General features: G+C 41.9%; 1 protein-coding gene across 5 annotated transcripts in view; it reads left to right on the plus strand.

Annotated features, from left to right (window-relative positions):
- Positions 1–860: 860 nt before the first annotated feature.
- LOC139248186 (la-related protein 1B-like) overlaps positions 861–19,714 on the plus strand; it is a 105,322-nt gene continuing 86,468 nt past the window's right edge. For 2 of the 5 annotated variants that reach the window (XR_011591008.1, XM_070871962.1), the window contains exon 1: positions 861–2,707. Coding sequence is in view for 4 of the 5 variants with exons in the window: in XM_070871962.1 (XP_070728063.1) it covers positions 2,326–2,707 (382 nt within the window). In the remaining variant the exon portion in view is untranslated. The remainder of the gene's footprint in view (positions 2,708–19,714) is intronic. The other 3 variants (XM_070871928.1, XM_070871936.1, XM_070871943.1) reach the window with 3 other exon arrangements.

The following is a 19,714-nucleotide window of genomic DNA, read 5'->3' on the forward strand; positions in this document are numbered from 1 at the left end:
ATTTGAGCGGTGAGAGATCGTGGCGGAGGTGTGGCAAATGTTTTTGTGCCGGAGCGGCGGCGAGAGATCGTGGTGGAGGACAGTGAGAGATCGTGGCAGAGATGCGGCGAATGTGACAGAGGAGCGGAGAGAGATTGTGACGGAGGAATGGTGAGAGATTGTGGCATTGGTGCAGCGAATGTTTGTGGCGGAGGAGCGGCGAGAGATTATGGCGGAAGTGCGGCAAGAGATTATGGTGGACGTGCGGCAAATGAGGGTACGGGGCCCAGAAGAACTGAGGACAGAGGGGCAGCATAGGCCGGCCCACACTGCAATATGTGTGCACACTCGGTCCGTGCAGCAGAGCAGGTCTCTCGTTGTCCTGGTTAACCCTCTGGATAAAATCCGAGCTCTGTCAAGCAGGTGTGGTGGCTGATATGCAACGGTCACCACACGTTAAAAAAAAAACACCCACAGACATCTTCGACCCCTTCAATTGGAGCTAAGGACTAGAATACCGGGTCCTTCATTGAAACATCTGTGAACTCATGTGGAAACAAGCCATCCTCGTTCGAGGGACCGCCTATGATGATGTCAATTTGCTTTACTTAATTAAAATAAGAAACATAAGAAATGTGGTATTTGTAAACAGCAAAAGTACATTTCTCTTGCCCGCATGTACAATTACGCTTCTAAATCGATTGCCCATGCGGCTCCACTTTACATCAATCACACTGCAGAATGGACGCGTACTTCCGGCGGCGTGTTTTGAAAGGAAAGCTGTGCTCACCCGGCCGATCGCGAAAAGAACAGATACGCATGCGTTACCCCCTCCCTCCCCACTTCCCCGGGACGGGAAAGGAGGAAAAAACACACGAAGCAACTAGTACGCAGGCGCAGTGCTATGACCAAGCTGTCGATTAATATGGTGGGGGGAAAGCATGTGTCAGCTTAAGCAAATGGAAGCGGGCAGTAGGGAAGCGATCTGGCGAGCACAGTAAAGTGGAAAGCAAAAAGTAGAAGCCAGAATTGGAGTGCTCCTTGGAATAAGAGGCTGATCCCCGGGCGGTCTCGGAGGGAGTGGGGTGAGGCTGTGGATCGGAGCAACGGAGGCGAGTGAGTGGAGGCTGGCGTGGAACCACGTTTGTTGCAGTGCCAGTGCGCTCGAGTTCGAAGGGGGAGCGACTCGTCTTTTGGTCCACCATATTGTGCTGGTGCTGGCGCTGGCTCTGACTCGTGTTCTCCTGGTTCCTGCTTTCAATTTGCTTGTTGCTCCTTCACCCAGCGAGTTGGAATTCCCCATGCAGGAGGGAGACGTTTGGGTTTTTTTTTCCTCAAAAAGAAATTCCGGTGAGGCATCTGACCTTTTTTTTAAAAAAAAACAACACGTTTTCCCTCTTGGCCTTTTTTTTAAAGCGACTTGAGGGTGTATTTTTAGGCCCTGTCTAAGGGGAGGAGGTCGACATTGCTTTCCGTATCGACGGGCTGGTGCACGGCATTGAACTGACCCGCGCCTGCCGCGGTCCCCAACTGACCGTTATAGAATCCTCGCGTTTAATTTTTTTAACCCCTCTTGCGTGTTTTTTTTTAAACGCGAATTTTACAAAAAAAATTTCCACAGGGTCCAGGAGAAGGAAAACAAACAATAAACAACGCCAGTTTCCACAGTAACCAGTTGTGTGTCGCAACAATGGTGTGAAGCCGGGCGGCAGGCGGCGGCTTGGGGCCGGCGGAGCGCTCCCGGAGCGAGCGAGCGAGCGGCGGCCACGTCAGTGCAAAGCGTAGCGCTGCTCGCACGTGGTGGGCCAGGGCCGGCGGCAGCGCTTTCACCGGCTGATCAAACGCTCATATTACCCCCTCCACCCCGCTGCAATAACCACCTTTTTCCTCCTAACGGGGGAGGTGAGCAACAGGACGCGTGGTCATTATATCGTCTAGACCGTTCTCGAGAACGAGTATATTTATTACCTTACAATATATATTCTGCACCCCCTTCTGCACATAGTTGCAACAGTAGAACAGCTGTTTGCTTTGCACACCGGGCTGTGCGTATATTTCTTTCTCTTTACCCTCCCCATCTCCATTTTTAAATCGCCTTGAGTTTGTCCTTGTTCGGGGTGCGGGAGGGGCACTCGCTAAATTTTGCTTACTGTCTTTTAACCCCAGTGACCGTGGGATTTAAGTGGTGAAGGTGCAGCTCCACATCACTTAATTTTTTTTATTGCCCATTTTATATTTTAATTTAATTTGACAGTAAAGCGTGATTTTTTTAAAGCAATTTATTAAAAAGAGAAAAGGGGGAAGCGGTGAACACGAGACCAGACCAGCGCAGCCATTCGGCGCACGATGGCAACTGAAGTGGAGTCCCCTATGCTCCAGCCCACGGATCATGACACATCTCTTCAGCCGTCCGGCAGCAGCTTTCAGGAAGAGCCGGTGACCCGCGACCGTTCCACATCGCCGTCTGCTTCGGGAGGTGACGAGGACGTGGAGAGCGGCCTATCGGCGAGATTAGAGCCGCAGGCCGGAGGCCGAGAGCGGTGCGGCCCGCTGGAGATGGCGACCGACGCCGAGACAGAGAATAAGGAAAACGACCAAAACCAGAAGGAATCGCCGGAGAAATCGCAGAAAAAATTCACCGAAGCGCCGCCTCCTAAAATCAATCCCTGGACCAAGAAGAAAAACATGGTCACTGCCAACAGCGTGAATGTCAGCAGTCAGGAGACAGGTTTGTGCACCGGATCTATACTTAAAATCTGGCTGAGAGGTTATTTGGAAAAAAGGTGACCGTCAAGTGGCGATAACCGTTAATGTTTAATTGCTTATAGTCTGCTACTTGTATGTCACGAAGTTGTGATTTAGTAATAGTTTGGGAGAATCAGCATTTAAAAAAAATAAATAAAAGTTGGCATGTATCATTTTACAAATGAGCTTTGAACAGTTTCTTGATCTGACGTGCTGTTTTAAAATCACGTGGACTGTCTACCTTTGGGTTTGGTGAAGTAAATAGCTGATAATTGGATTAGTTTATAGCTCACGTGCCTCTAAAAGTGTTGTTTCTTTAAATCTGTATACAGTCCATGTTTTCATATGGTGTTGCCATATTGGTAAGTGTCATTCATCCATTTTATTTACATAAATGGGCATCAGATTAAGCAAATCTATTAAGAGGTGTGGTCTGTTTGTGCCAGCAGTCTGGAGTGAAATTTAACCGTAATTAAATAATTTTAAATGAAAGAACTGCTGCTATGCTTACGGCAGCGTTGCCGAGGGTTGGCAAGGAAGGACGACGGTCTGGAAACTACAAATCTATTCCTGGGGATTCAGTCAAACTTTATTTTTAGTTTGACAAGAGTTGTGTGCATGATCATTGCCACGATTCAGCCCAGTATTTACACTCGAAAGTTAGCTATTTTGTTTATTTTCTTAATACTGTGGTGGTTCAGCAATTTCCATGAACCGAGACAACAAAGATCAAAGCAGCTTTACCCATAATCCTATTGGAAGAAAACGTGGTGGCCTTTCTATGAACGTGAGCAAGGTTTAGATAATATGACTTGTAAAATTTAAGACAAATGTGAATTTGAGTTGGATTTATATTACCTTTACTCTTTCCCATTGCCAAATATTTTAGTTTTGTAGGTAATGGCTATAAGTGTATGAATCTGCTGATGAAAGCACATTGAGGATTACAGAGCAGTTTGCATGCTTCCCATCCCCCATTTCTGATCAAATTTCAATGTCCCACGTGTAGTGCGACTGCAGGCAGGCAGTGTTTCATGGGAGGAAGTCGGGGTTTTATAATTTGAGTGAGGTGGGTGAACAGTGTTGCAATAAAATATTGAACTGACCATGCCTGATACTGCACAATTTATTTTACATGGTAGGAGGCATAGGCTTACCGTTTAAAGCTGACTTGCATCTTAATGGCAGATATAGCAAATATAAGTACCTTTTTGAAGAATGTGATCATTCATATCCTTCAACACCATTTTTTTTACTGTTTGAATATCTTGTTTTGCAAATTCTGGTCACATTATTGAGTGGTTGCAAAGTTACTGAACATGTTCAATGTCATGTAGCTGAATTACATTTACTGTTAACATAGTTTGAGGAATTCTGGTTTATAATTGCATCATTGTTTCCGCTTTCTTGTAATTTCATACTTGCTGTGATAGATTGAGTAGACTGGGTCTTTACTCATTGGAGTTCAGAAGGATGAGGGGTGATCTTACAGAAACATTTAAGATAATGAAAGGGATAGACAAGATAGAGGCAGAGAGGTTGTTTCCATTGGTCGGGGAGACTCGAACTAGGGGGCACTGCCTCAAAATACGGGGGAGCCAATTTAAAACCGAGTTGAGAAGGAATTTCTTCTCCCAGAGGGTTGTGAATCTGTAGAATTCTCTGCCCAAGGAAGCAGTTGAGGCTAGCTCATTGAATGTATTCAAATCATAAATCATAGATTTTTAACCAATAAGGGAATTAAGGGTTACGGGGAGTGGGCGGGTAAGTGGAGCTGAGTCCGCGGCCAGATCAGCCATGATCTTGTTGAATGACGGAGCAGGCTAGATGGCCTACTCCTGTTCCTAATTCTTATGTTCTTATTACTTTATGTTGCCCTGGTGGCATTGTACAACAAATTAGATTTGCGATTGGAGGCAGTGGTGGCCATATTTTCTGGCCAATTATTAAATATAATCCCCTTTCCCACCAGTATTTTCCTTGCCTGTCCTCTCCCGAAGGCATTAACTCTTTGCTGGCATATGGCTCCTGACACATTATTCAAAGAGCTAGTATTTTATTTATCTGTGAACCTTCTCAAGTGGCGTTAGGTTATTTGATAGCAGGAGGCATTGCAGCTAAACCCAATTTTTTTTGGTATATGTTTTGTTTTTCCAACCATATCTGCTTCCAAATGCTTGCCGTTGTGCCTTTGCAGCTGAGAGGGTACATGTCCTACTTCAGGGTTGCAGCCAATACACTTTGTAGCCAACCACCAGGGAACACTAGTGGCAAGATTTTCCCTTGTGTCTATATTTTGATGTAAATCAGCCATTTCCTGTTTCAAATTAATACTTTGTTAGCTAGCTTATGTGGCCTTCCAGATTTGAAAATGGGTGCATGCAAAAACACTATTTTAGGATCAGTATAATTTGAGAATTGAATTACACTCCTGGGTATGAATGTATTAACGGACATGCCCAAGTAAAAGCCAGCAAAATTGCAAGTTTCTAGAAGGCAAGTGCACAAGACTTATAAATATTCATATTCAGTGGTCGTGTGTTTTTATACTGAAGTCTGGTGGGATGGCTTTGGCTAAAAGTTTGTTCAATTCTCCAGTGGCTCAGTTGTTTAAAAAATTAGGTTGAGAACCATACAGACCAGGGGACTTACCTTATTCACAATTCCCAATCTGTTTGGAACTAATACCAATTAGGTATCCCTGGCTACAAGGGGAAAGTCGCACAGGTTTCCCATTGCTGATCACTAACCAGTGGCACCATTGAAGTGAATATCCGAGGAAGGGATCGGGCTTATGACTTGCGTGGTCAAGTACCCTGCCGGCATCCACTGCCTTGGCTGTCCCATGAATAATGGATGCTTGGCAAGGTACCAGACCATGTTTGGCACCTGTAGAATTGTACTCCAGAAGATAATTAATGCGCTTGGAAAGAGAGGGAAGAAAATAGATGGAAGGGGGGTGGTTCTTTTTTGGTGGCAGTGTGTAACTTTAACCTTGGAGTTGAGAAAGATTCATCGGGACTAAGGAGGGTTTGGCTTGTTATGAAGCGGGATGAGATTTGATTGGACTGGAGATTAAATTTCTCCACCACCTTATTTTAAAAATTTATTTTTCTTCCCCCCTCTTTAGGTCTCCCTGCACCACCCCCCTGCCGAGAGGGCGGGCAGGCGACCTGCTCCCAGGCCTCTGCCAAAGCTGCTCTAACCAGTTGCTAGGAGGTGTGCAAGAGCATCCCAGGGTGAGTTGCCCTCAGCTTTTATTTTTTTCCCTCGCTGTTGGGAATTGGCTAACCTTTGCTGTGCCTTCACACCCTCTTTGTTTTTCCCCCCACCCCCTCCCCCCATGCTCCCCCATCCCACATTTGAGATTAAGAACTCAATCTGTGGCCAAATGGAGACATGAACATCGGTATACCAGTTGTGCATTTGGTTCATACTCATAGATGCATACAAAGTTTAAAGAAATCAAATAGGTGGAGTTGTATTGCTGGCATCTTTTCTCATGGGAATTGCACTACAATGTTTCATATTTGGAGCAAAAGTACTTGTGGGAGAGAAGAAATACCACAATTCCAATGCGGTTTAACATTGCCTTTCCAACTTTTAAAAAGGTGGGGTATGGGTCCATGCATGCTGGCTAACCCACTGTACCTCACCCTAGAGATTGTTTGTTTAGATTTTGGACAGTGGATGTCAGGTGGCAATTTTGACTACAAAGTGTATCAGAGCTAAGTTGGACCCTCTTCTCCTTCAATGACCATTCGTGGCACCTTCCAGCAATTGGGAAAGGAACCCCGGCTGTGTTTTTTTTTTAACCCCCTCTATAGTCCATGGGCATCAAAGTTAATTATGCCTCAATTGTTTTAGCTGAGGTCAGCAAAAGGAAATCAAACCTAGGACCTTTCTGATCTGTGCGGCTTAGTACTATACTGAGTATTCCCTTTATCCACTAGGCCAGCAGCGGAGTTGATGTAGAAGTTTAACACTTGCTGCAGATATTATTGTCAATGTTTTACTCCATGCTGACTGGATAAATCAGGAAATGTTGACTTAGCAAAAAGATAACTGCTGTTGTATCCTGGTAGGGCTTTAATGAGCTTTATTCCATGCAAGTTCGTATCTGAGAAATCTTGATCTGAAGGATTGATTCTAATTCCTGTCAATCAGTGAATTGCTCTGGCAGTCCAAAGTCACTCCTGTGTCCCTGCAGGGTGCAGAGTTGGATTTTGAGAGTTTGATATATGTAATCAAAGACAAAAATATTGATTTATTGGAGCACTACAACCTTGTGCAGAATGTTGAAGGAGTAGTATCCCTTGTTATAATTTTGGATGTTACGCTGTTCTGATTTGGTGTCAGTGTCAAAAACAACTTGCATTTATATAATGTCTTTAATATATAACATTAGAAGTACTTAATTGGCTGTAAAGTGCTTTGAGACGTCCAGGATTGTGAAAGGCGCCATATAAATCATGTCTTTTCTTTTAATGTAGTAAAATGTCCCAAGGAGCATGATCAAACAAAATTTGACATTAACCATTCCCTTAAGTGCCCCGGAATGTGGAATGTGGAGTGTGCCTTCACCTGCGCAATGAATTGGTAAACAATAGTAAGACCCAGAGATTGAATAGAGAATTCCATACTACTGTATGCCAGCTTATCGGAGTGGCTCACCTGCTGCCAGATAGATAGATTGAATACACTGGTAGGCAGATTGAATATAGACCAAAGCTATAAACCACGGTGATTTATTTCACATCGTAAATAAAAGTGAGCAGTGCAAAAGAGCATTAACATTAACTTACAAATTTTGCTATCCATCATGTATTAAAACAAAAATGTTTCTCCTGCACTCTCTATAAATCTGGACCATGAAATGGTTACTCCTTACGTGGTGAAATGTTGTCATGGAGTCAAACTAGCCCAGTTTCTCTGGTGATCAGCGCTGTCAATCAAAGGATGATGGCCAATCATGGGCATTACCCCATCACGCATGTCTCCGGCCTATGCTTGATTCTTTGATTTGCACCAAATGACCTGACCAGTTTGTTTCATCATTTCAAAACTCTGTCACAGCAGTACATATTAACAAATTAGCACTTAATTACATAGATTGGCTGCCAAGTTTTTTGAACACATGCGATGGCTGGCACTATGTCACAAAACATCATCAGAGTCTGTATTCTGTCGATATTGGCATATTCAACTCCCTTTTTGGCTGTCTGAAACTGCCCCATAATGTATATTCGTGTACTTTGCAGAAACAACTAAGATGCCAGTATTAACCCTGTGTGTACTGTAGCCAACAATAAAGAAATCAGTTGATACAGTTCATCAGTCTGATAGCTAAAATAACCATTTAACTGCAAGTACCCAATAACAAATCTTTGCCCACCAGACATATAATGGTTTGGAGATGTGATGCTCTGAGTCCACCCTTTCAAGTATAGCACCCGTTGAAAGGCGTGATAGCACATGTGTGCAAAATTGTAAATATTCTTTCCACCACTGCTTTTAAATATTTAGATGCATTACTCAGTGTTATTTCTCCGTGACTGCCTCATCTGCTTCAGATGCTGTTAAGAGCATTGGTGCTTTTTACCCTTTAAAAGCACTATATAAGTTGTTGCTACATTGGAGCCTCTAGAAAGAATTTTGAGAATCCCTTGGGGACTTTGATCTTTTATCTTTTCCTTTCTTTCCCTCTTCCTACCCCCCCCCCCCCACCCAAACAATACAAATTCAGGAAGCCACTTAAGGTTTTTAAAATAGGAGCTAGAACAAATCCAGGGAAGTATAAACCAGCTAGCTTAACGTCAGTGGTAGGAAAGATAATGGAATCTTGCTTGACCAACCTTATTGAATTCTTGGAAGAAATAAGAGTAGACAAGGGTAATTAATGTAGTAGATGTAATATATTTGGATTTTATAACGTTAATGCTGCAAGAGCAGAACGTCACACCCCATTATATTCAGTGCAGTATTTAGGCATGACTGGGCAGCTGTGCGTTGCAAAGATATAGGCAGGCAATGAACTGGAGAAATGTCCAGTATGGTGTGGAATTGGATTGGGAATTAGTGAAGCCATAGAGGCAGACCAAAGTTAAAACTATGGCTACCCAATGAAAGCAGCATCCTTCCAACATGTCATTAAAATGGAACTAAGTTTTAATTTTTCTAACACTATTAATACTTCTGATTGTAGTTAATTTGGGGTTCTGTAAAATTGTATGTGTACCATTTTATATGCCTTTAAATAGAGTTGAAGTAAAATTGAAAAAAATTAAATTGGAATTCTATTGGAAGGGAGCCAGTTGACACATGGAAGATCATCCTTTTATTTAAAATGTTAATGGAAATGAAAAGCAAGTTGCCTCTCTCTCTAGCCCAAAAGGTTTAGTGTGCAGTGGCCAAACTTGACTCTTGAGGGTTGTGGGTGGTGGACAAAACTCTTATAAGTTGGAATAGTAGCAGTCTTGTTAAGGTTGGCTTATATGGGGAAATGAAAAAAGATCGGTTATGTGCAATGGGTTTGTGGTTCAGACATATTGTTTGATCAGCCTGGAATGGATTTTTACTCTGAATTTCACATATTTGTAAAACGAGTGTTTATTGGCACTTGATGCCAAGAGTCTGTGTTTTCGTGGGATGTGGGTGATGGTGGCATGGCCACATTTATTGCCCACCCTTAGCTGTCCTATGACTATTGGTGGGTCGTCATCTTGAACTGCTGCAGTCTTTGTGATTGTTTGTTTCTCCCTCTCTTTCTCTGCCCCCCCCCCCCCCCTCCTCTGACGTGCCCACTCATTGCTGGAGTGTCGGGTGCAAGCTATCCTCTGGTATCTCTCCCCATTCTTCGTGCAAATTCAGATAGCAAGTGTTGGCACGAGCTGTTCTCTCGCGGGAATGAAAGTCACAGCAGCAGTCCTTGCAGTTTCCAGTTTTTTTTGGGGGGAGGGAGGGTGGTTGAGGAGAAAGATTCAGGATAGTGACCAGGAAAGGAAATCCTGGCTCTCTTAACCCTCCTTCCTTCCTCCTCCTCCTCCTCCCACCCCCAAAAGCAACAGTGAGCCCTGTGGAGATCTGACTGATTCCCTGGCTCGGATCAGCTAACTAATGGAATTATATAGAATTTACAGCACAGACGCAAGCCACCTTGCTCAACTGGTCTATTTCGAGCTTTTGGCGTGGATCAAGGATAGTGAGTCTTCCAGGCAGGTATCACTCGACTACTTGCCGATCAAACCAGTGAGGGGTGGAGTGGGAGACAAGAGAACCCATTCCTTCTCATTTTCCTGCAGGAGTCGCTACCTTTTGGGTTGACTGTGGCTCAATGACTCCTCTCTGAGTCAGAAGATTGTGGGTTCAAGCCCCAATCCAGAAACTTGAGCCCATTATCCTAGCCTGAAATTCCCAGTGCAGTACTGAGGGAGGGCTGCACTATCGGGTGCCGTCTTTCGAATGAAATGTTGAAGTGGTCCCATCTTCCCCCTCAGGTGGAATTAAAGGATCCCATGGCACTTGGAAGAAGAGCAAGAGAGTTCGCCTGGTGTTCTGGCCAATATTTATCCCTCAACCATCACTATTATTTAAAAAAACAATTTCCACCGTGCAAATTGGCTACCGCGGTTCCTACAATATAACATGGACTACACTTCAAAAATACTTAATTAGCTGGAAAGGGCTTTGGGATGTTCCGAGGGTGTGAAAGGCACTATATAAATGCAAGAACTTTTTTGCTTCTTTAGAATGTGTTGGAAAGTTGGTGAGTGGGTATCTTTTTTTAATGGTACTATTGGCTCTTTCCATCATTTCTGCGCACTGAAAGGCTGAACTCCAAGTCATAGTCAACATTTTTACTGAGGCGTACAAAAGCACAGGCCTTGCGCTAAACATCCGTAAGACAAGGGTTTTCCACCAACCTGTCCCCGCTGCACAGCACTGCCCCCCAACCCCCCCCCCCCCCCCCCCCCAAAGTCTTGGGAGCCTCTTATCAACAAGAGCAGACATTGACGACAAGATTCAACACTGCTTCCAGTGCGCCAGTGCAGCCTTTGGCTGCCTAAGGAAAAGAGTGTTTGAAGACCAGGCCCTCAAATCTGCCACCAAGCTCATGATCTACAGGGCTGTAGTAATACCCGCCCTCCTGTATGGCTCAGAGATATGGACCATTAACAGTAGACCTCAAGTCGCTGGAGAAATACCACCAACGATGTCTCCGCAAGATCCTGCAAATCCCCTGGGAGGACAGACATACCAATGTTAGTGTCCTCGACCAGGCCACCATCCCCAGCATTGAAGCACTGACCACACATGATCAGCTCCGCTGGGCAGGCCACATTGTTCGCATGCCAGACACGGGACTTCCAAAGCAAGCTCTCTACTAGGAACTCCTTCACGGCAAACGAGCCAAAGGTGGGCAGAGGAAACGTTACAAGGACACCCTCCCTGATAAAGTGCAACATCCCCACTGACACCTGGGAGTCCTTGGGCAAAGACCACCCTAAGTGGAGGAAGTGCATCAAGGAGGCTGCTGAGCACCTCTAGTCTCATCGCCGAGAGCATGCAGAAATCAAGCGCAGGCAGCGGAAAGAACGTGCGACAAACCAGTCCCACCCACCCATTCCCTCAACGACTATCTGTCCCACCTGTGACAGGGACTGTGGTTCTCGTATTGGGCCGTTCAGCCACCTAAGGACTCATATATTTTTAGAGTGGAAGCAAGTCTTTCTTGATTCCAAGGGTGCCTATGATGATCATTTTGATGATTGGAAGCTTCTGGTGGGACAGTTAACAGCTGCGCTAAATTTTTCTTGTTGATAGGATGCACCTGGGCAATATTCCATCAACCATCAGTATTGAGTACAAGTTTAGGATTTAGCAAAAAAAAAGCTAAAATGCTAATACATTGATAAATATTCTATGATGCATGCGCAAATTAAACTTTTAACGGATAGCATTAGCTCAAACTGCTAGATGTACTAAATAACATTACCATTTTTTGAATAAACTTAATTTTACCTCTTTATCCCACCGAGTGCTCCAACTGCAACACTTTTTGCTGGTTGCTGTTCTTAACTGGGCACCTTGGTGAGTGAGACAGTTTGAGGGCTGATTTTCCCTATTCTGTTCTCCCGCCCCCCCCCAAGTTACCTTTTATTATCACTGAGCTAGCTGTTGGGAACTGCCACAAAAAAAATTCCTCTGGCGCACTCTGTCTCGCTCTCTGGCGCTCGCTCGTTCTCTCTGCTCCCAGTCCCCCAGCACCTCACTTAAATCTCTCATCCTGGTCTTTAAATCCCATCATGGCCTCACACATCTCTGTAATCTTCAGTAATATGGTTTATTAGCTGCTTTATTCAAGTATGCATTTCTGTTTTATATTGTACTTCATAATTCACATTTTTCAATATTATTATACTTGAAAGGTAAATTTTATTTTTTTTTAAATTCCAAAACAAAATGCTTTAAGATGTTAATCTCCATTGATATTGGCTATATATTTATTTGAATGTCAGACTTCGCTTTTCTTAACTGATTTACTTTAAGTCATCATCAACCCCGAGGGACTGCCTATGATAGCAAAACAAAGTGCTCTACCATGTACTGTAAATTGGGAACATTTTTCATCAGTTAGTTTAACAGATTTGTGAGGCATCAAGCTGTAATATTGTTATGCTATTTTATAATGACATTGCTGATAAAATTGGAGTCACGTAAAGATGTAAAAGTAAAGCCTATGTGGAAATCACCTGGTAATATAGTGTTTGAAAAGGTAAAGTGAGTGCGGTTTCTTGCCTCGTGTTCAGGCGTCTTGGAACTGTGCCAGTTCTAGGAGCTGCAGCTGTACCTTTCAGTCCCTGAAAGCTGTGTCCCTGTTTTTTCTAATGTGTGGTATGGACAGATTTGAGCTTTTGTCTAGTCATCCTAGATAATAAGAGGCCTGAGGCCCAGATATTTGAGAGCATGCTGTGCTTATTTTTTTTTACATTTATTTTTCTGACTCGATAATTTGCATGCATGGAGGACATTGAAATGGAAAGCATTTGTGTGAGGACATTAAAATATTATGCTGTACAATACCTTTAAATGAGGTGTCCTTTTGACATCTATTTGTCCACTTTTTTTAACCCTAATGTCTTAATATAACAAAATAATTGATTTTGTTTCATTGCATGATTTTGCTGCGTAATTTGTTACAGCAGCCAATCGCTCGCGTAGTGCTCTCTAATATGATGTACCTTTGGTAGCCATTTTGTACGTTTTGATCAAATAAAAGCTGTAATTACCACTTAAATAAATTTGCATTATTTCATTAGATTAAAAACCTACAGCTCAAACAAACAGGACATTTACAGTTAATCCGTGTGCATGTTGTGAGGCTGCACAATTTATACTGAGCTTTCATCTGTTAAATTCAGTTTATTTATTTGTAATGCCATTATTATTGCTTTTTCTGTGTCACTTTAAAAGTCGATAAAGTTTCCTTTTTTATTGAGGTCTGCTTGGATTCATTAATCCGAGCCATCTATTCTGTACCTAGCGGGTACAGATTCTTGCCCTCTACCACGTGGATGCAGTGTTGCCTATATTCTTTTGAAGACTGTAAAATGGAGAATTAAATTTACATCTAGAAGAAAAATTGTTAGAATATAAAAGTTAATGCACTTAAATACTGATGGCAATGTCTTTCCTATTAATGTTATACCTTCCATTTAACCTGCTTTTATAACAAAGTTCTAATGTAACAGCAGGTAATACAAGTACTCAATTTACACAATACTGGGCAAGATCAAACATTCTAAAAGGTAAACCACAATAGCAAATATTTTTTTGATTTCTGTAGTTTTCAAAATATAAAGCAGAAATGCATGCTGGAAAATAGTGTGAACACATTTAGAAGCTAGTTTTACTTGTATCTTTTTTAAAGATCTACCTAAATCCTTCGTGTTAATAAGTATTTTATGCTTGACTTTTTGGTAAAGGCATGAGTGAAGAGTTTCATCCCTCGCAAAACTTCAATTATTTTTAATGCAAGAATATCCAAACTTTTTCATAGACCATGCATAAAGTTTAAATCAATAATACCCATTAATTCCAATATACAATAAATTTGTGGATACTAAGATCTTGGTGTTTTGATTTAGGATTGTATCCAAAAATGCTAACAATACCACTTTCCAAACCTTCAGACCCATAAAATTCAAATGGGACAAATCAGCTAGTAAAAAGTGCAAAGAGAACTGGATTGTGTAACCACCTTAATGGGCCAGATTACCAGGGCTCATGGGCAACATAAGTTGTACAAGATGTAGTTTGAGCACCTCTGATCTAGCTACTTCCCAATTTCCACCTTCCTATATATGCAGTCCCTGATGATTTGGATCATAGTAAATTCTGCCATGACCTGTTTACGACATGGCATTTGTAGAAAAATTGTAATTGTGTGTGCATGTTTTTTCTATTTCAAAGAAATCGCAGAAGGTTTTATAATATTGATTGCAGGCGGTGGTGGAATGATTTGTTTTAGTGACTCGTTGTTTAATAGTCGTAAGGTCCAAAGTTTGCTGTGATTATCGAGAATTTACAACAGAAGTTTTGTCCATCAGTTAAGTCTATCTAAATTTGCTTCATTGTATTTTAACATGGAGCTGCCATTTATTTTCCTTCTGTTCAATATTCGTTCCCTTTTTGTAATACTGTGCTGCTGTTAAGTTGATTGCTAGGAGAGTGGACCAAGAAAATGCTCATTTTAACTTTAACCCTGCCCAAAATTAAGGGGATACCGAATTCTTACTTGCTGCATTCTTAAAATAAAGCTGAAATGGGAAATCTCTCCTATCATTGTACCATTGGAGAATTTTGATACTATAGAACAATATTTTGATAATTGACGGAATGTGCTAGAATCAAGCATCAGTTAGGAGCATAGGAAAGTACAGATCAAAAGAATACAGTCAATAGAAAAAACAGCTACCTCTCATTCACTCGTGCTCTCATTTCTGACCAGTTTTCCCTTAAACTTTTTCCTACTACCTGTTTCCACACCAAGCATTCACCACCCTCTGTGTAAAATAGTTAAATTTAAATTGCCTGTGAGATTCCGTCTTCTAAACCTATGGCCGAATCCTCTGGTTTCAAAGTTTGTAGAAGCCTCAGACGTATTATTGGGATTCCATAGATCTATTCTCGAACTTTCAATAAAATCTCCCATAAGCCTTCTCCAGCATAAACAATCCCAGGTTCTTCAACCTCTCATTGCTCACGTGCTTTAAACTAGGTAATCGTTTGTTTTCCCTTTACGGCATCGCCTTAAGTACAAAGTTAATTGCAGTACAGGTACTATAGAATTTTCAGAAGTTAATTGCCAATCGAGTGCACAAGTTAATTTAGTAATTTGAGTCCCTAGAATACTTCTCCCATGTTCGTTTATGAGATGGAGAAGTAGGCCATTATTGAAGCAAGAATTTAAATTAGAACTGTTTGATTTTATAGTGCAATCCTTGCATTCTGTTCTGGGGTGTAGAAACCTTTCACAAATAAATTTACTTTAGTATCAGTGACTTTTAATTTAGCATGTATTCTTGTATTGAGATCAACAGAAAAATGACTCCGTTAATTGTGCATTTCTCCTATTAATGCTGATTTGAAAGCTAGAACTAGTAATGTCCATCAGGATCAAGTAAATATTATCTTGACCGTAACTTTCTGACCTCAAGTTATAGTTGAAGCTAAACCTCCGCATGTTCATTTATTTGAAATGTTTATATGCACTGTGGTCACATTAGTAGTCCGCAATTTAGATTTTTTTTTCTGCCCACCATTTTTTATCAGCTATGGCATCAGGTCATACGCAATCTGGAAAGTGTAACAAATTTAGCTGGCCATCCCTGCTGTGGTGATGCACTTGACTTATGATTTATGCCTTTCTCTGACAACATGGCAAAGATAGGGAACTGGCGCTATGGGGAAATCACTTGTTTAGACCATGTGCTGCTACTCTTGTCATAGTGTATGGATACTTGCTTGCAAATTTTGTGAATTGTCAAAATTAAAACATGTTTTTGTTGTTTGTTCCTTATTGACCTTAAACACTTTGTGTGATCACAAAGTCCTCAATTTAAAAATAGCATTGGCACAAAAAGTGCATCTTTAAAACTAGATACTTTTTTTTACAATACTATTTTCATTTTCCACTTCTTACTAACATAATTGACATGGCAGAAGGAAGCGGTGTGGAAAAGATGTTCCAAATTTGATCTTTATAACCTATATAATTGGGCTTTTTTTTTGTTTCGAGTCGATTTAAATTAAATAGACTCGAAACAAAGGGCCCAAGTTTCCACAGGATAAAAAACGGGCGCCCCCCCGAGCTGGGCGCCCGTTTTTCGCGCCGAAAACGGCGGCAGAAAAAAAACGCGCTATTCTCGAGCGCTTTGCAGCTCCTTGTCTGTTTGGCGCGGCGCCCAGGGGGGCGGAGCCTACACTCGCGCCGATTTTGTAAGTGGGCGGGGATAGGTACTATTTAAATTAGTTTTTTTTCCTGCCGGCAACCCTGCGCGATGGAGCGTTCGCGTACGCGCAGTGTGAAGGAAACATTTTTGTAGTTTTTTGTAACTGTTTAATTTTTGAAATTTTTTTAAATAAAAGCACATTGCCATCAGCACTGAGGCTTCCTGCAGTCTTCTCACTGTCTCCTTCCCACCCGCCATCTGGAACGGCTTCCCCCCCACTGCGGTCGTGCCCGCCCGCCGTTGGGAACGTCTTCCTCTCTCCTCTTCCCCCTTCCCCCCCCCCCCCTGCGTTCGGGTGGGCGGGCGGTCCCGCCCGCCGTCGGGAACGGCTTCCTCCTCTCTTTTTCCCCCCCCCCCCCCCTGCCGTCGGGAACGAACGAACGAACTTGAGGCTGGCTGAAGCACTTTCACACAGGTAGGAAGATGGTTTATTTAATCTTTTCTTTGCTTATAAATGTTTATTCAGGTTGGATTTATTTGTATAATATTTGTAGAAGTATAAATAAGGATTTATTGTAGAATTTAATGACTTCCCTTCCCCCTCCTCCCCCCCCCCCCCCCAACCTCGTTCTGGATGCCTAATTTATAACCTGCGCCTGATTTTTTTTTTAATGTGTCGAACAGGTTTTTTCAGTTCTACAAAAATCTTCACTTGCTCCATTCTAGGTTAGTTTGGAGTACGTTTTCACTGTGGAAACTTTGAAATCAGGCGTCAGTGGCCGGACATGCCCCCTTTTGAAGAAAAAATTCTGTTCCAAAGTAGAACTATTCTACCTGACTAGAACTGCAGAAAAAAAAATGTGGAGAATTGCGATTTCTAAGATAGTCCGTTCTCCACCAGTTGCTCCTAAAAATCAGGTGCAAATCATGTGGAAACTTGGGCCCAAAGTGTTTAAGGTCAATAAGGAACAAAAACATGTGTTTTAATTTTGACAATTCACAAAATTTGCAAGCAAGTATCCATACACTATGACAAGAGTAGCAGCACATGGTCTAAACAAGTGATTTCCCCATAGCGCAAGTTCCCTATCTTTACCATGTTGTCAGAGGGAGGCATAAATCATAAGTCAAGTGCATCACCACAGCAGGGATGGCCAGCTAAATTTGTTACACTTTCCAGATTGCGCATGACCTGATGCCATAGCTGACAAAAAATGGTGGGCAGAAAAAAAAAATCTAAATTGCAGACTACTAATGTGACCACAGTGCATATAAACATTTCAAATAAATGAACATGCGGAGGCTTGGCTTCAACTATAACTTGAGGTCAGAAAGTGACTCTTTCTAGATTTTTCATGTTTACCTGTGGAAAACTGGAAAGGAAATTTAACTTGAAAATTATAGTATGTTGTATTTGTTTCAAGTTTGGTGCGATTACTTGATAATGTTAGGTTGAAAAATGCCACTAGTTTCGAACTGCTTACGGGGCTAGGTTCCTAATTAAAATATGTCAACTCCTCAGTGCGCCTCTTAATGTATATTTATATAACCTGGGCTTGGGTATAGGAGGCATACTTTCAAAGTTTTTAGATGTCACAACTTATAATCAAACAGCTGCAATCACAGACTATAGCGGTTCAAGCTAGTCCACCACCACCTCAGGGTAACTGGGGATGGATAGTAATAGTTGACCTTACCAGCAGTGCCCATGTCCTGAGAATTCATTCCAAGGAAGTAAGCCCCTGTTCACAAAATAGTGTGACTTTCTAAATATGGTATCTGGTAATTTATTGCCGAGTGCTGAACAGGCCTAGTTACTGTATTTAAGTTGCTGAATTGACACAAGCCCGTCCCACTGCTGCCCTCTTCAGGCAAAAAGTCTGTAGATTTGCCAAAGAAGACTGTTGCATAGCAGATGACATTCTTAATTTTTCAGGTAATTCTCCTGTTTCTCTTCCTCTTCCCCCCCCCCCCCCCCCCCCCCACGCCCCCACCTCCTGTCCAGCAACCATAAAGGGTGTGTGTTGGCAAATTTCTTATTTTGTATGAAGGCTGCACATCAAAAGAGTAAGACTGTATTTAGAGTAAGTATTGGCTCCCTAAAATATTGGCTCCCAGTGGGCTAACTGAAAGTGTAAGTTACAGTTTGGGAAATTGGCTGCATTGTGCAGCTAAGGCAGATTTCTCTCTGATGCAGTGTATTAATACATCAATGATGTGTGTCACCAGGCTGCCATTATACAAAGCACCCTCTACTTGTCTGCTAATGGCTGAATCTAATATAACATCACATCCTTATTATAATATCAAACTATCTGCAATTAAGGATATTTTTCACTTTTTTAGTAAATTTGACAAACATTGACACATGGTGCAATTGAATATGGCATTGAGCAGTAAAATAGTTTATCTTGTAAAGTGCAAGAAGTGTCTATTGGAACTGGGGATGATTTTTAGTGTAGGGAGTTGGACTTCTATGCCTTTTGAATTGATGCCCTGTTTGTTTCACAGGATGTCAATTAAATTGCAGCTTTGAAACCAACATTACAAGTAATAATTAAGTATAATGGCTCAGATATGCAAGACAAACTTAATACTCTGAGTAGTTAATTTGGATTTGATTTTTAATTGGATGACTATGGAGTCAGATTGTTTTGAAAGACACTGAGAATCCTTGGGATTGTCCTCTACTGAGAAACCAAGCTGAAGTCTCTAAGGACACCATGATTTTTTTTTGGGGGGAGCGGGGGAAGAAAGTAAGATAAAGCAAGAAGCTCGTGCTTTAAAAGCATCCAAAAATAAGTTCCACACTTAAGAAAGAATTAGTTACGAGCAGAATGATGCCTCATAATTTCACCACGCTGGAGATTTAGGGAGGAGAAAGGACATGTTAAACTGCATATTTGGAGTTTAGTAGTTGAAGCTTGAGATGTATGCAAACTAATTTAAATTTTGTGCAGTATCCAGTTTGACCATTTTAATAAAAATTAAAGTCAAGGAACTTATCAAAAAATTTTACTTTTTTTAAAAAAAAAGCTTGTCCATCTTTATTTCAGGTTTGCCTTTTCCCCACGTGAGAGCCCCGATCTTTGCTTTCCTCTAACTACTTTAAAAAGTTAGAAGTTTAAGAGCTTACATACTTCCTTGTTCGCTGTCTGAGAATTGCTCAGACAGCCTATTGACAACACAACAGTTGACACAAGGGAATCCTCACTACAGTTTGTTGATTGGAATTGATGGCCAGAAAACTTGAAATTCTCACGATCCTTGTGCGAAGAGTACTTCGGGGCCAGCATCAAATGCCTTCACCTCACTGCTGACTGCAAATTCCGGGCCATTGCTTTATCTTTGCTGTATCCTGCTGTGAATTGTGGCACAATATCTCCTTGCAGTCTTGGGTCATTTTATTATTCCATTTAACAGATATTAGCGCTGTTTTGGTTTTATACAATGGCTGTTTGAAGGTGCAGATCGGATTGCAATTTGATTTATTTTCAAACTTTATTCAATTACAGTCTATTATCTGCTTTCAATCA

The sequence above is a fragment of the Pristiophorus japonicus genome, chromosome 2 (assembly GCF_044704955.1).
Source record: "Pristiophorus japonicus isolate sPriJap1 chromosome 2, sPriJap1.hap1, whole genome shotgun sequence".
Taxonomy (NCBI): domain Eukaryota; kingdom Metazoa; phylum Chordata; class Chondrichthyes; family Pristiophoridae; genus Pristiophorus; species Pristiophorus japonicus.